Source organism: Gorilla gorilla, chromosome 13 (assembly GCF_029281585.2).
Source record: "Gorilla gorilla gorilla isolate KB3781 chromosome 13, NHGRI_mGorGor1-v2.1_pri, whole genome shotgun sequence".
Lineage (NCBI taxonomy): Eukaryota > Metazoa > Chordata > Mammalia > Primates > Hominidae > Gorilla > Gorilla gorilla.
The window spans coordinates 26877995-26896082 of NC_073237.2; the positions used below are offsets into that span (position 1 = coordinate 26877995).

Here is an 18088-nt window from a genome sequence, read left to right on the forward strand (position 1 = left end):
GAGTGCAGTGGCGCGATCTCGGCTCACTGCAACTTTCACCTCCTAGGTTCAAGCGATTCTCCTGTCTCAGCCTCCCAAGTAGCTGAGACTACAGGTGCCTGCCACCACGCCCAGCTAATTTTTAAAAATATTTTTAGTAGAGATGGGGTTTCACCATGTTGGCCAGGCTGGCCTTGAACTCTTGACCTCAAGTGATCCACCTGCCTCGGCCTCCCAAAGTGTTGAGATTACAGGTGTGAGCCACCACACCTGGCCTTTTTTGCATAATTTTAAAATTGAGTTGTTTTACTTTTTATCATGATGTTGTAGGAGTTATTTATGTATTCTGGATACACAAGTTCTTTGACAAATATGTGTGTGTGTGTGTGTGTGTATGCACGCACCTGTGCATGATATGTTGAACATTCCCTCTCAAGTCTATGACTTGCCCCTTCAAGTTTTAAATGATGTCTTTTGGCAAACAAAAGATTTTACGGTTGAAGTCTAATTCATTTTTTTCTTTTAAAATTGTATATTTTGTGTCCTGTCTACAAAATCTTTGCCCACACAAAGTTTGTGAAGATGTTCTCCTATTAGCTTTAAATTTTTAGTTTTTATGTTTAGTTCTATGATCCATCTGGAAGCAGTTTTTTGTGCAGGGTGTGAAATACAGGTTGAGGTTCATTTTTTCCCCCTCCATAAAGATATTCAATTATTCTAGTATTATTTGTTGAAAAGATGTTTCTATTTATTTTATTTTATTTTATTTTTTCTTTTTTTGAGACGGAGTTTTTGCTGTGTTGCCCAGGCTGGAGTGCAGTGGCACAATCTCAGCTCACTGCAACCTCCACCTCCCGGGTTCAAGCGATTCTCCTGCCTCAGCCTCCTGAGTAGCTGGGATTACAGGTGCACGACACCATGTCTGGCTAGTTTTTGTATTTTTAGTAGAGACGAGGTTTCACCATGTTGGCCAGGCTGGTCTTGAACTCTTGACCTCAGGTAATCCACCCACCTCGGCCTCCCAAAGTGCTAGGATTACAGGCGTGAGCCACCATGCCCAGCCTTTTTAAATTTTTTTTTTGAGATAGGGTCTCACTCTGTCACCCTGGTTGGAGTGCAATGGCATGATCTTGGCTCACTACAACCTCCACCTCCCAGGCTCAAGCCATCCTCCCACCTCAGCCTCCTGAGCAGCTGGGACTACAGATGCACACCACCACACCCAGCAAATATATATATATATTTTTTCTTGAGACGGAGTTTCATTCTTGTTGCCCAGGCTGGAGTGCAATGATGTGATCTCAGCTTGCTGCAACCTCTGCCTCCCGGGTTCAAGAGATTCTCCTGCCTCAGCCTCCCAAGTTTACAGGCGCCCGCCACCATGCCTGGCTAATTTTTTTTTTTGTATTTTTAGTAAAGACGGGGTTTCACCATGTTGGCCAGGCTGGTCTCGAACTCCTGACCTCAGGTGATCCACCCACCTCGGCCTCCCAAAGTGTTAGGATTACAGGCGTGAGCCACCGTGCCCGGCCAATATTTTGTATTTTTGATTGAGATGGTGTTTCACCATGTTGCCCAAGCTGGTCTCAAACTCCTGAGCTCAGGCATTCCAACTGCCTCAGCCTCCCAAACTGCTGGGATTATAGGGGTGAACCACCATGCCTGGCTGAAAAGATGTTTATTTTTGTATTGAATTGCCTTGCTGCTCTTGTTGAAAATCAGTTTCCTATACTTGAATTGAATTTCCTAATCTTTTATTGAGGATTTTGGCATCTCTGAGTGACACAGGACAATAGTTACCTTGTTTTTAATGTCCATGTCGGTTTTGGTATCAAGGTAATGCTAGCCTCATAAGAGGAGTTGGGATATGTTATCTGCTTCCTGAAAAATTCTGTGTAATAATTGCATAATTTTTTCCTTATGTGTTTGATAAGCATTACCAGTAAAGCCAGAAGTTTTCCTTGTGTGAAGATTTATAATTACAAATTCAATTTCTCTAATAGTTATAAGAATAATCCTAACTTGTACTTCTTCTTGTGTTAGTTTTGGTTTCTAAGGAATGCATCAATTTCATCTAAATTGCAGGATTTACTGGCATAAAGTTGTTCATAGTATTCCATTTATTTTTTGAGAGAGTCTTGCTCTGTTGCCCAGGCTGAAGTGTGGTGGTGCAATCTTGGCTTACTGCAGCCTCTGCCTCCCAGGTTCAAGCATTTCCTTTGTGATTTCTTCTTTGTTGCATAAATTATTTAGAAGCATTTGTTTAATTACCAAATATTTGGGAATATTTCAATATAGTTTATTTTTATTGATTTCCAATTTGATTCTGTTGTGTTCAGAAAATACACTTTTTATGATTTTCATCTTCTGACAGTGGTTGAGACTTGCTTTTTAACCCAGCATATGTTGTTCAAATCCTCTATATCCTCACTGATTTTTTTCCATTTGTTCTATTAGTGAGGGAGAGGTGTTAACATTTCTGAATATGATTGAATATTTCTCTCTCTTTAGGGTTTACTTCTGTTTTTAAGTATTTTGAGTATATGCACCTATCTGACATTAGGTGCATATATATTTAGGTTAACTGTATCTTCATGATAAATTGAACTTTGATCATTATATCATTATAAGGTGATACTCTTTATCTCCAATAATATTCTTTGTCTTTCTAACAACCTCTGCCTTTCAATCGATGTTTTTAGTTCATTTACATTTATGTAATTATTGATACAGTTGGGTTTAAGTCTCTATCATTTTGCTGTGGTTTTCAATTTGTCTCCTTTTTCTTTCTGTCTTCTTTTGGATGGATCAAGTATTATTTTAGTTTTCCATTTTATATTTCCTATTAGCTTCTTAGCTATACCTCTTTGTGTTGTGTTTTAAATTAGTGGTTGCTCTAGGCATAATATATGTCCATTATTTATTATAGTTTTCCTTGAATTAATACTATACAATATCACAAATAATGTAAGAAACTTATAACGGTATAATTATTTACCTCTCTCTTATCCTTTTTGCTACTGTCATATATCATATATTTTACTTCTATGTATAAATTCCACAATACATTGTTATTATTTTTGCTTTAACCAATTACTTTTGAAAAATAAAATACAAAAGAAAAAAAAGAAAAAGAAAATAAAGAAAAAATATTTTTCATGTTTACCAACATTTACCAATCCCAGTGCTCTATAGGTCTGAGTTTTCATGTGGCATTTTCCTTCAGACTGAAGAATTTCTTGTAGTGAGAGACTGCTGGCAGAAAATTCTGAGGTTTTTTTTTTTGTAATATCTAGAAATACCTTTATTTTTGAAGAATATTTTCATTGAATATAAGATTTTTTTTTCTCTGAGTACTTTAAGGATACTACTTGGGATACTACTTGATGGTCTTTGGTTCTCCATTGTTTCTGAAAGGAAGTCACTTGTCATTTTTATTGTTATTCCATCATATGTAAAGTGTCTTTTTTTCTCCCTTTGGTTGTTTTAACTATTTCTCTTTGCCTCTGGTTTTCAACAGTTTGACTATGATGTGCTAGGTGTGTCTCTCTTTGTATTTATCTGACTTAGTGTTTACTAAGGTTTCCCAAAAAGTGGGTTAATGTTATTTGATCACATTTGGAAAAATTTCAGCCAAGGTTTAATCAAATATTTTTCTGCTCCTTTCTTTCCTTTCCTTCTGGGTTACTACCACAGATGTTATATCACTTATTCTCTGTGCTTTGGTTTAGATAATTTCTATTGAGCAATCTCCGAGGTCACTGACCTTTTTCTTCTGCTGTGTCTATTTTCCATTCCCTACAATAAATTTATTTTAGATATTGCATTTCTCAGTTTTAGAGTTTCCATGTGGTTTTTTTTAGAGCTTCCATATCTCACCTATATCTATCTTTACCTGTAGATCTTTCAATATATTTATCATAATTAGATTCTTTATCTGCTAATTCCAGTAGTTGGGTCACCAATGGGTATGATTGTTTTTTCTCTTAACTATGGGTCATATTTCCTATTTTTCTCATTTCTAGTAATTTTTGATTGTATAATGGACATTATGCATGATACTTTGTGGGATTTAGGATTTTGTAACCTTCTTTGGAGGAATGTTGTTTTCACACCAGCAGGCAGTTAAATTACTGACAAATACCTCCTTCCTCTGGAGGCAGTTTCAGGTTTTGTTAAGGTTTTTCAGCTTTACTCTTAGCTCTTGGATGTCGTATGTACTCCCAAGGTTTGGCCCTTATGGGGTTTACTAGGCCCTTCTAACTTGGCATAATCTGAATTCTAAATCGTCTGCCCAGCAAATGCTAACTGCTATAGTCTATGTTCACCTTCCCCTGGGTTCCTTGTAGTCTCATCCTGCAAAAGTACAATTTAGGAGTCAGCCAAGGACTTAAAAGGAGTCTGTTTATGGATTTTGGGACATTTCTTTTTGTGGTTCCCTCCCTTGTGGGATTTTTTTTTTTCCTTCAATATCTAGCTTCTCTGGCAGGACCAAACTCTGATATCTCACTCCTTAGGCCAAGACTGCTGCTTTCTGCTTGAACTCTACTCCCTATAAAAAGAAACTGAAAGTGCCTATGAGGAAGAAGTGCACAAATGTGGCTTTCGCTCAGTGTGGTTTCTATCTTTCAAGAGATGTTGGCTGCTCGTGGTGGCTCACGACTGTAATCCTAGCACTTTGGGAGGCCGAGGCAGGCAGATCACTTGAGATCAGGGGTTCGAAACCAGCCTGGCCAACATGGTGAAGCCCCGTCTCTACTAAAAATACAAAAAAAAAAAAAAAAAAATTAGCTGGGCGTGGTGGCAGGCGCCTGTAATTCCAGCTACTTGGGAGGCTGAGGCAGGAGAATTAATTGCTTGAATCCAGGAGGCAGAGGTTGCAGTGAGCCGAGATCATGCCACTATACTCCAGCCTGGGTGACAGAGTGAGATTCTGTCTCAAAAATAATAAAAAAAAAAGATGTAGACCCTCCTGCTTTTGATCAGTCTCCAATACCTTCAAAACAATTGTTCTTTTATATTTTGTGCGGAGTTCATAATTGGTATTGGTAGGACTGTTATTCTCATACAAGCTACTCCACAATTACCAGAAGCCAGACCAGAACTATGTGCTAAAGTCTAACTTTCAAACATTTCAGATGTACTCAATCTCTAAATCAGGTCTTTACTGGCTAATACTCTATCACCAGTTTTAAAGATATCTCAATTTTCTCACTCTTAAGTAATACTCTGAGTACTTAAAAAAAAATAAGATGTGTGTTAGCTTGAAGTAAACACCATCTGACAAAAATATCTAGAACTTCCTTCTGGCCCAGTTGAATGATTCTCTTCCCTTTTGCCCTCTTTATTTCTGGGTTGTAACTTATAAACCAGCCACCTCTTCTTTAGTAATTCTCTCTCTCTTGCTTCTGTATGGAGTTCTCTCATTTCGTGCTTCCGGTGCCCTCTTCTGTTTTCTTTGGTTTCTTCAACCATTAACTGTTGATATGCTCCAAGGCTCAGTTCTTGCCTCCTTATTTTTCTAGTGATACTTGATAGCCTGGGAAAACATCTATTTGAATTGCTTTTGTAAAGAAATATTTTTGTATGAAACAGGGGACTCACAGAGAAGAAACCTCAACCAGTCTCAAGGTCCTTTAAAGTAAACTGTTTAAAAGTGGACATTCGGATGACCAAATAGTTCACAATAATTTATTCTACAATGAATTACTTCCACTGGTGGTACAGTAGAAGGGAGAGGGGACTGACAGCAGAAGAGATTCTTTGAATTCCAGAAGCTTGAGGTATCTCTAGATTGTAAGGGACTTTGTAATAGTGTTTCCTTTCCCAGAGGTGGCTTACCAGATGGAATACTGCATTTAAAGATTAAATCATAAAGAAGACTTTCTTTTAACCCAACAGGAATAAAATCAGAATAAAGTGGTATTTCACTTATTTATAATTAATGATAAAATATTTCCATTCCATGTATAATAATTTGTCCTACCTGTTGTTAAAATTAGTACAGTAAGTAAGGTTTCTACAGCCCAACTGGCAAGGTTCCCGGACATCTGCTAAACAGGTCAACATGGACACTTCCACTGGATTATATTCACAAAAGCGATCAAACTCTTGCCAACTCTGTGTATTGCCCCAGCTCATGCTGTAAAGTTTAGTGCAGAGTTCCCTGAAACAAGAGCACAAATGCAGAAGCCGACATGAGCCAACCAAGTAAATATTTGATTTGCATAAAACTAAAACTCTATGAACTATATACTTTGGAACGTATGTGAGAAAAAAAGTAAAAAAACCAAATGACTATTTCCTAGAAACTAGAGCCAGAAAAAGTTGATTGTTTTCCATGGAAAACAGGCTTCTTTTATCACCTACCTTTTCTCTTTTTGTCAAGGTTGCTAGAAATCTCAGTGCCAAATTTAATGTTCGATTACAGTATTTGTGCATTCTTAGTTCCTGGCACAATTATTTCCCCCTATATCTTTCTGATTTCTTTTTTACTTTTACTTAAAGTACATGGTTTTGCCTCCACAAAGATATATTCCCTTATATTTATGTTCAGTCACAGACGGTAAAACTAGGACATGGTCCTCTGACTTCTTTTAAGAAGCATGATAGACTTAGGGTACATTAGTTTCTCCCTGAAAAACTATACTAAAGCCATTTCTATTCCCTAAGATATTCCAAAGCCTCTATGTACTATTGTAATACACAATCTTCTTATTTTTAGTACTCAATGATTACAAAGCAACTTAAGTATGTGTATATAGCTAAAACATTTATACCATTTCTAAAGTGCTCTCACACATGATATTCATTTTATTTATAAAATACATGTTTACAATAAAATTTTCATATTATTGAAATATACAAAATTATAAGTAAAAATTTTCATTCACCTCATATTTTATTTGACTGTCATATTTACCCCTATGACAAAGATATCTTTACTTTTACATTTGTTCATTCACCCCACCAGTTTATTGAGTGTCTATTTTGTGTGAGGGCCTGTTCAAAGCACTGAAAATACAATGGTGAATAAAACAGACAAGGTCACTGCTATCAGGGAGGCTTACACATTATGGGAATAAGGAAGCTGTGATCAAGTTACATCAGGTACCTCGATCTGGAAGCTTTCTTTTTTCTAGTCCTTAACTTTCTTTCTTTTTTGTTTTGTTTTTAGAGACAGAGTCTCACTCTGTCACCCAGTCTGGAGTGCAGTGGCATGATCTCGGCTGACTGCAGCCTCTGCCTCCTGGGTTCAAGTGATTCTAGTGCCTCAGCCTCCCAAGCAACTGAGATTATAGGCATCTGCCACCACACCTGGCTAATTTGTGTGTGTGTGTGTATTTTTAGTAGAGATGGGGTTTTGCCATGTTGACCAGGCTGGTCTGGAACTCTTGACCTCAGGTGATCCATCTGCCTCACCCTGGAATTACAGGCGTGAGTCACTGCATCTGGCTAGTCCTTAACTTTCTATAGGTTGGGTATCCCTCATCTGAAATGCTTGGGACCCAAATTTTGGATTTTTTTTGGATTTTAGAATACTTGTATATACCTAATGAGATATTTTGGGGCTAGGACCCAAGTCTAAACACGACATTCATTTATGTTCACATATACCTTATACACATAGCCTGAAGGTAATCTTATACAGTATTTTAAATAATTTTGTGCATGATACAAAGTTTTGACTGCATTTTGACTGTGACCCATCACATGAGGTCAGGTGTGGAATTTTCCACTTGTGGTGTCATGTCAGCACTCAAAACATTTCTGATTTTGGAGCATTTTGGATTTCAGATTTTTGGATTAAGGGTGGTCAATCTGTATTTGCCTTGGACAGGTTATTTAACATCTCATAGTTTATTAAGTGTAAAAGAAAAATTACATAAATTTCTCCAATTATCTCCTAAGGTTTTATGAAGATGAAATCTGATGAAAATGCAAGCCTTCAGCAAACCATAAAACCCTGTATCAAGGTTAGAGAGAGGGAAAAGCCTTCCTTACTGAAGCTCTTTTGGGACAACACAGCCATTCCAACCTCTAGTGACTCTATGTAGGTGTAAACTTTTTTGTGGGCATTCAAAGAAACACTCAGCATCCTTCCCATAAATATATTTATTAACTTCTATAAGCAACCCAATTTCCTTAATTACAAGCCTAATTTAATTTCCCTTTAAGCCTTTTTGTTAATTTTCTTTGGAGATTTTTCATGTCTTTCATTTATTTATTTGGAGACAGAGTCTCGCTCTTTTTCATGTCTTTAATTAATTTATTTTGAGACGGAGTCTTCACTGTGTCGCAAGGCTGGAGTGCAGTGGCGCAATCTCAGCTCACTGCAACCTCTGCCTCCCAGGTCCAAGTGATTCTCCTGCCTCAGCCTCTCAAGTAGCTGGAATTACAGGCATGTGCCACCACGCCCCGCTAAATTTTGTATATTTTTTAGTAGAGACAGGGTTTCACCATATTGGCCAGGCTGGTCTCAAACTCCTGACCTCAGGTGATCCCCTGCCTCAGCCTCCTGAAGTGTTGGGATTACAGGCATGAGCCACCGCGCCCGACCTTCATGTCTTTTAAAAAATTTGCCAAAGTTTGACTGACTGTTACCAAAGTTTGATGAGCTATACTAGGCAAAATTTTTTGCTAAAGGTCCATCCAATTTAGAAACCACAGGAAAGATTGTTTTACGCCTGGTATCTTATATTCATTTCAGGATATCCTAGTAACATGGGGTCCCTTTTTACCCCAAATATCTCTAATAAAGCACATTTCTATTGTACCTGTGTTCTACCATGATCTTAGGTATCTCCATTTGTTTTTGTCTCTAGACTGCAATTCCTACATCCTATATTTGTATTGTTAATTTTTCATCCCTAAGTGTATCACCCAGATGAATGCCAATATGCTACCACCTAACTCTGGTTATAAGTGTTAACCCAGGTTATCCACCAATATAATAAAAAGTTCAAAGTTTCATAATTTAATAAAGAGAATGTCCCTTAGATGTCAGATCAAAACATCTTCTAAACTGTGAGCTTACTTATAAATGATCTCTATAAGGATAGAATTCATCTATTGCATCATCTTAAATATTTACTACCCTGCCAATGCTAATCCTCCACACCCCAAAACACAGAGCTTTTAGCACTCAATATACAGAACAATGTTTTGTATACGGTACACAATGCTCAATACACATTTGTTGGATGAAATAATATTTTATATTTTCTAAATGCTAAACCTATACCACGTAAGAATATAACACACGTTTGCTAGGCTTAAAATCATTAATTAAAATGCCATTTTCTACTGATTTTAGTAAAGGAAAATGAAATACTAACCTACATGTTGAAGTGTTTGCTTTAGAACAACAATGCAATTTAGCCCCATCGAGGCCTGTAGAGGGAGGAGGGTGTACAGTGACTCCAGGGTGAACAGATTGTGAGCTTTCAAGAAAACATTGCCAAAGAGGATCTTGAGGCAAGGGCTGGGTCTTACAACCCTCGATGAGACCATCAACAATCTCCATTTCCGTTTTCTTGGACATCAGGATTCTCTTGCAGGCATTTTGGCAAGCATGGTCTTCAGCTCTGTCACAGCAATATAAACCTACATTTTCAGAATATAAGTGGCTTAATTAGCTGTTTTTTTTTTTGTTTGTTTTTATTATACTTTAAGTTCTGGGATACATGTGCAGAACGTGCAGATTTGTTACATAGGTATACACATGCCAGGGTGGTTTGCTGAACCCATCAACCTGTCATCTACATTAGGTATTTCTCCTAATGCTATCCCTCCCCTAGCCCCCACCTCCCTGACAGGCCCTGGTGTGTGATGTTCCCCTCCCTGTGTCCATGTGTTCTCATAGTTCAACTCCCACTTATGAGTGAGAACATGCAGTATTTTGTTTTCTGTTCTTGTGTTAGTTTGCTGAGAATGATGGTTTCCAGCTTCATCCATGTCCCTGCAAAGGACATGAACTCATCCTTTTTTATGGCTGCATAGTATTCCATGGTGTAGATGTGCCACATTTTCTTTATTCAGTCTGTCACTGATGGGCATTTGGGTTGGTTCCAAGTCTTTGCTACTGTGAATAGTGCTGCAATAAACATACGTGTGCATGTTTTTTTTTTCTTTTTTTGTCATGCTCTGCTTAGCACAGAACATGGCAGTGCAGTGGAAGCCATTACTACTCTTAGTTATATGTCAGTATTTGCAGAATACAGGCCCTACCAAATTCTCTATTACTTTGCAGTGTAGCAAAAAGGTGAGGAGCTTTAGGTGGACAAGGTATCTATTACCAGAATTCACCACTGTCTCCAATCATGGGATCTTTAGCACCATCCTTACAAAAATGAAAGGCCATCCTACACCTAAGAAGTCCTCACAGGAGAGGTATTTGATATTCCTAGAAAAGGTATTGTAGATGAAACTGGAATTATTTCCTGCTAGAAACAATTACCTAAAAGGGATTATGTTCTTGACATGAGAGAAATGACTAATTTTTATAGCAACAAACACAAACACCATATTGAGAGGTGAAGCCGGCTGGGCCTCTGGGTCAGGTGGGGACTTGGAGAACTTTTCTGGCTAACTAAAGGTTCGTAAAGGTAGCAATCAGCACTCTGTAAAAATGGACCAATCAGCACTCTGTAAAACGGACCAATCAGCAGGATGTGGGCGGGGCCAAATAAGGGAATAAAAGCTGGCCACCCGAGCCAGCAGTGGCAACCTGCTCCAGTCCCTTTCCACGCTGTGGAAGCTTTGTTCTTTCACTCTTCACAATAAATCTTGTTGCTGCTCACTCTTTGGGTCCGCACTACCTTTATGAGCTGTAACACTCACTGCGAAGGTCTGCGGCTTCACTCCTGAAGTCAGCGAGACCACGAACCCACTGGGAGGAACAAACAACTCTGGATGCCACCTTTAAGAGCTGTAACACTCACTGCGAAGGTCTGTGGCTTCACTCTTGAAGTCAGCGAGACCAAGAACCCACCGGAAGGAACCAATTCCGGACACAATATTTCATCACATTCCAGGACCACATAAAGCTTTTACATATCTTATGCTAATTAATCTAAGTTGTAACGTAAATAATACAGTAGCAAACTCTGACAAGATATCAGTTTGGCTCTGCCTTTAATTTTCTCAAAGAATCAGAAATAAAAAAACACTTTCAACCATATTACAGAATTCAGAAGGGTTTCTTTGAAGTAGTTTTCTCTGACTTTGGAAGAAATCTGTGCATATCTGTTTAGTGCCTTCTTTTCCAGATTCCTCTGTATTGGCAAAGATGGAGATGGTTGTTCTACCCTTAAAACCTCTTTCTGCTTTTTTATTGAGCTGCCATCTCCTTAGCTCCAGCAGTACCTCGTATAGACTAAATGTCAGAGAGCACAGATCTGCCTTTAAAACAAATGAAGGTTATTGGGGCAATGCTTCATCCTCTGATTTTGACCACACAGCTACACCAAAGGATGTCAAAAGCCATTAGAGTTCTGATTTAGATGGTGGCCAAGCAAGGCACACAGTACTGCTATTGAGCTACAAAAAACAAGTCTTTTTTTCTTTTCGTCTTTTTTTCCCCCCCGAGGCAGGGTCTTACTTTGTTGCCCTGGCTGGAGTGCAGTGAAGTGATGATGGCTCACTGCAAACTTGAACTCTTGGGCTCAAGCGATCCTCCAGCATCAGCCTCCTGAGGAGCTGGGTGTGTCACCACACCCAGCTAATTATTATCTTTTTTTTTTTGTAGAGCTGGGTTCTCACTTTGTTACCCAGGCTGGTCTCAAACTCTTGGCCTCAAGCGATTCTCCTGCCTCAGCATCACAAAGGGCTGAGATTACAGACATAAGCCACAGAGCCTCTTTCAATATCCCAGTGTAAATCAAAACATTGACATCTTATAAATCAGTCTTTGGTCAGTTTGGTCAATCAGTCAGTTTTTATAAATCTGGTCACCTCTAGGTGAAGAAAATGGATTCCAGGATGTACAAAGCGGAGACTCTGAAGAGCCATTTCAGGTGCAGTTTCATCAGGAGGGCCTAATTTTTAAAAGATATCAGGCTCTCTTCTCATTGTTATGACTTTTTAATTACAAAAGTAATAATTGCTCATTGGCAAAAAATTCAAACACTGTGGAAAATATATAAAGTGAAACAATTAGGTATAAACTAAAAATGTATCACACTATATTTTTAGTTCTGCGATTTACTTTTTTTTTGCTTAATACATCTTGGACTTCACTATTTTTTAGAGACAGGGTTTTGCTCTGTCACCCAGGCTGGAGTGCAGTGGCACAATAATAATTCACTGCAGCCTTGACCTCCTGGGCTCAAGCCATCTTCCTGCCTCTACCTCTCCAGTAGCTAGGACTACAGCTATGCGCCACCATGCCCAGTTAATTTTTTAATTTTTTGGAGACATAGGGTCTCACTATGTTGTCCAGGCTGGTCTTGAACTTTTGACCTCAGGCAATCCTCCCATCTAGGCGTCCCACTGTGCTGAGGTTACAGGTGTGAGCCACTATGCTGGCCAACTCGGATGGGCCTGCCTGCCTGCCTGCCTGCCTGCCTGCCTGCCTTCCTTCCTTCCTTCCTTCCTTCCTCCCTCCCTCCCTCCCTTCCTCCCTTCATCCCTTCCTTCCTTCTTCCTTCCTGACGGAGTCTCATCTGTTGCCCAGGCTAGAGTGCTGTGGCACAACCTCGGCTCAATGCAACCTCCACCTCCAAGTTTCAATCAATTCTCCTGCCTCAGCCTCCGGAGTAGCTGGGATTACAGGCATGTGCCACCACACCTGGCTGATTTTTGTATTTTTAGTAGAGACAGGGTTTCAACATGTTGGTCAGGTTGTTCTTGAACTCCTGACCTCAGGTGATCTGCCCACCTCAGCCTCCCAAAGTGCTGGGATTACAGGCGTGAGCCACCGTGCCTGGCCTTTTTGTTTTGTTTTGTTTTTTTAGATAGGCTCTCTCTCTGTCATCCAGACTGGAGTGCAGTGGTAGGATCTTGGCTCACTGCAACCTCAGCCTCCCAGGTTCATGTGATTCTCCAGCCTCAGCCTCCCAAGAAGCTGGGATCACAAGCGTGTGAACCTGGCTAATTTTTGTATTTTTTGTAGAGACGGGGTTTCACCATGTTGCCCAGGCTGGTCTCAAACTCCTGAGCGCAAAACGATCTGCCTGTCTTGGCTTCTCAAGACAATCTTGGCTGGGATTACAGGCATGAGCGACCACACTCAGCCTTGGACTTCTACGTAAGAAGTCCTTTTTTTTTGTTGGTTGCCAAGTGTTATTATTCTATAGGTATGCCATAATTTACTTAATCAATTTTAATCAATGCTGTATTGATGGATGTTTGGGTTGTCATTTTTCTCTATTATACCAGCATTGTAGTGAACATTGTTTATATGCATATATATTTATTTTTGCAAATTTGTATAAGTTTTCTTATGAGATAAATTCTGAGAAATGGAACTGCTAGATCAAAAGCTTATGATAATTTGAAATCCTAATGGTCATTACCCAACTTCCCTCTAAAAAATCCATATCAGTGAACTCTCCCACCCTCAGAATTGAGAATTCCTGTTTCCTCATACCCTCTACAGTTTCATCTTTCTTGGCCCCTTTTGGCTGTGACAATATTCTTCAATCTGCCAAATCTAAATACCAAAGGAAGTCTGATATTTCTCAAATGACCCAGACTGCAGATATCTACAAGAACGTATCACTTCTTTTTACAAACGATTTTACCAAAGATTGAAATGAGAAGAATATGTCCCTTTTACTTACTATCCGTTGGGTTCCTCATTGGATAAGATTGAGTATAATTGTTCACACAATGTATTAATTGTGGACTAATAGAGGCACAATAATTTTCCACTGCTTTTATCTGAGATGGACCAGGAGAAGAGTCTGTTCGAAAAATGGCTTGACAGTATTCTCGACAGTTTGTGTGATGACCTGCATAACTGCAACAAACCGAGCCCACTATGGAGAAAAAAAGAGAAGGCACTGAAATGGAAACAGCTTTTTGTTAATATTAAATCATCATCATAATGATGGAACAATATGTCTTTCTAAATTTGAGAAATAAAACCATGCCACAGACGATGAACACTTAAAATCGGCACTTCTGTAGATATAATCATGGGGACATTCAAGTGCTCACTAGTGTAATAAAGTCATTAATCATCAACTTACAGTCTATAGTCCAGTGGTTCTCCACAGGAACAGTACCACACCCCACAAGGAGTTGGACTACGACTGGCATTTAGTACATGAGGGTTAGGGCTGCTAAACATCTTGCAATGCATAGGACAGTCTCAAACAACAAACACTGTCTCTCAAAATGCCAAGAGTGCCCATGTTGAAAACCAGTGAAGCAGTGTCTTTCTGTGTTAGATTTGTAGAGGTTTATAAACACAAAGCAAAGCAAAACCAAACCAAACCAAAATAAAACAAAACCCCAAATCCCTCACATTTATAAAACAGGGCCAGTAAAAACTAAGTGATGTAAGGATCATTTAATAAATTTGACATTTATATAACTGTATATCTTGAAACAAAATCCCAAAAGTTCTATACAGTTTGAACATCTATCTGTAAGAGTGTGCCTAAATTGAGATAGACTTCATCTCACAATTGATATGTCCTGCTTCAACACTGAAAAGAAAACTCATTTGAAATAAATATTACTCTGGATTTATTAAAAAAATCAATGGGCTGCCATTTAAGGTATTTTGGGAGAGCTAGAAGAGTAGCTGGGGGTGTAGATGTGGGATCTGCAAAGGAGAAGAACAAGAACCCCTCACAGGAATCTAAGGGAGTCTGTGAGGCTGAAGGGAGAGGTAGAGGTATGGGAGGAAGAGGTTAAGAGAAAGCAGGGGGGTCGGGTGCTGTGGCTCACATCTATAATCCCAGTACTTTGGAAGTCCAGGAGTTTGAGACCAGCCTGGGCAAAATGTTGAAACCCCATCTATACCTAAAATACAAAAATTAGCTGGGTGCAGTGGCATGTGCCTGTGGTCCCAACTACTAGGGAGGTTGAGGTAGAAGGATGGTTTGAGCCCAGGAGGCGGAAGTTGCAGTAAGCCAAGATCTCGCCACCACACTCTAGCCTCAGCAACACAGCCAAATCTTGACTCAAAAAGAAAAAAGGAGAGAGAGAGAGAGAGAGAGAGAGAAAGCAAGGAGGAAATTCTTGATAATTATTAGGGATAGATATGGAGGAACCAGAATCAGGTTTCTGGTGAATTCCAAAGACCCATGAGCAGGGATTCAGGTGACTTCCAGAAATAATGATAATGATAATAATAAAGTCATAACCAAAGAAACTGAACTAGGACTGAACTGATATAGGACAAGTCTCAGTTTCCCAGACCAGGAAACTATTCCATACCTACTGTACCACCTCTTTTAAACTTGCAACTACTACCAAACTTATTGTGTTTATTGCCAAAGAGTTCATTTTCTTCACAAAGAACAATTTTTTTTTTTTTTTTGAGACACAGTCTCACTCTGTCCCCCGGCTGGAGTGCAGTGGCACAATCTTGGCTTACTGCAACCTCTGCCTCCTGGGTTCAAGCGATTCTCCTGCCTCAGCCTCTCTAGTAGCTGGGATTACAGGCACGTGCCACCACGCCCAGCTAATTTTTGTATTTTTAGTAGAGATGGGTTTTCACCATATTGGCCAGGCTGGTCTCAAACTCCTGACCTCAAGTGATCCACCTGTCTCTGCCTCGCAAAGTGCTGGGGTTACAGGCATGAGCCACAGCGCCCAGCCAAAGAACAATGATTAATGGCTGCATTTATCACTGTAAACCTCAGTGAGGATACATTGGGGGTGGTGGTGGGGAATGGTGAGGACATATAAGAACAGACACATAGGAACAGGACAAGATGCCTATCTTCTGATTCCTCCATTCGGCTGGCTTTTTCACCAGTGTGGGAGGACATAAGATTACATGCCTGAGACTATCCGGAAAATCTTGAACTAAGCCCCAGTTAGAAAGGATAGAAGATAAATTACAGACAGCAAATGTTTCTTATTATCCTTCAATATACTTTCCTGCTGAGCTAAAGAACTCTTTGTTCCTTACATGTGTTTTCCCATCTCTAACTGCTCTCACTATTCCCTTCACCTGTAAGCCCTTCCTCCAATCTCCATTTCCTTCATTCTCCGCTGTTCACATCTTACCCATCCTTCATGGCCGGGATCAGCTACCAACTCCATGAAGCCACCTCTAAGTACCCCTGCAGAATATGATCCCTTCTTTCTCTGAACTCCTGCAGCAGTTTATCCAGTGACACTATCTCATATCCTACCATATCCCAGCATTCTTTGTGTACAGGTCGTGTCCTCCACAGATGTGTGTCTGCCCCACACTGACCAAGTACTCAGTCAACGTCTGCTGAATGAACTGAGACGTAGCACTCGGCAAGTGCTACATTATATAGCATGGGTGTACTTAACTTCTGAAAATGGGCCTATTTATTGGGTTGTGATCATCCTCTAGCACATAGAGCTTTAGTATCTGCATTGTAGATCTACAGTTAAGACATGGGAATTGTTATAATACATGAATGACCTAAATACACCATGGGAAAGAGCCTATCGGAATCCTGCTGTGCACATTGCTTCAGATGGCTAATTATATCTTTGGACTGCTTGTACAACCATTGACAAATATACTTACTTTCATTTCTGCTAATGCAACTGAAAAGAGCATTCTGTAAATTGAAGAAAAACAAACAGAAATTAACAACCGGAGAGAATTCGTAATTTAATTCCACTTTATGGTTACATGGAAATCATGACATTAAAACTATTTAATTCTTCTCTAAATCCAAGACTGAAAACACAGAAGTTATGAAATGATATTCTGGTAAAAAGGGAAACCATCTTCCAACATATATCAGGATCAAGATGACTACTTGGAGCCATAAGCTGACCAGTTATAGCAAACCAAGTTTATGTAAAGCTGTAAGTGTGTGGGAGGGGCTACAATGTATTAATCTTAATTATTCCTTGCCGGATATAAAAACTTTCCAGAAAATAATCTAATAAATGACATCTAGGGAAATATATATTTCATGTAACCACTGCATTTTAGATTTGAAAGGATTTTAGACATTATCTCTACTTGTTCTCAAACATGGCTGTACACTGGAATCATCTGAGTTTCCTAGACCTTACCCTAGACTACAGATTCAGAATCTAGGGGTGAGGCACAAAAATCTAAATTTTAAACAAGACTTGAAATACAGTTTTTTTATAGCCATCCTGGGACCAGAGTTTGGGAATCTATCATTTTACAGATGAAGAAACTGTTTCCTCAGCAGGGTAAAAGAGACCCGCCCCAGGTAACAGAAAAAGTCAAAAGCAGAGTTTGAGACTATAATTAGTGTCTCTAGAGTGCTTAGATTATTCTTCAGAAAACACCACCCGGTATTAAAGTCAATGTAAAGAAAATAAAACCCAAAACAAGACAAAAATGAAAAACTTATACAAAGCCATTTGGATATTTAGGGCTTGTCAGCTATGAATAATAATCAATCACAATGGGAAGATAATTACTTCCTAAAAGGAATAATATGGGCATAAATTACAGGCAGAAGGAAATCAAGCACACCCTTATTGTTGAAACGAGACGATTTTGGCTTTTAATTGCAGCCATATTGCAAGGTGGCTAGGTGATGGGGATTTGTTAAAGGATCAGCTATTGGCATTTAAAACCTAGCTTCAAAGATCCCTCTATGTAGCTGTGTGAAGCTGTATTCATTCATTTTCTCTGCTAAATAATATTCCATTGTAGGAATATGCCACACTTGATTTAACAATTTAAAGCAAAATAAAACAGAAAACCCTGGGCCTCATAGATAAGGGTTCCTGAATTCACCCAGTATGAATTCTTTCTGCTAGAGACTCCATCAAGCAATATAACAGGAGTGAAAAAGTAAATATTCGTAGTGTTCATTAATAATGATCTTGTTTATATCTCTCTTCATTCATGTTTCCTTCTTTTAGTGTGACTTTTCAGTTATCCATTATAGATAACTCTCTATTTAAATGGATTCACTGGACTCAGGAACACTTATAAAATGATCTAAATCAA

At 39.1% G+C, this 18088-nt stretch overlaps 1 protein-coding gene across 2 annotated transcripts in view; it reads right to left on the minus strand.

The window, feature by feature from the left end:
* The window catches only part of RECK (reversion inducing cysteine rich protein with kazal motifs), an 87411-nt gene that overhangs the window by 27099 nt on the left and 42224 nt on the right, over nt 1–18088 (minus strand). For both annotated transcript variants that reach the window (XM_019034207.4, XM_055351576.2), the window contains 4 exons: nt 16670–16703; nt 13764–13961; nt 9318–9585; nt 5966–6145 (listed from right to left, as the gene is read on the minus strand). In XM_019034207.4, the coding sequence (XP_018889752.2) occupies nt 5966–6145; nt 9318–9585; nt 13764–13961; nt 16670–16703 (680 nt within the window). The remainder of the gene's footprint in view (nt 1–5965; nt 6146–9317; nt 9586–13763; nt 13962–16669; nt 16704–18088) is intronic.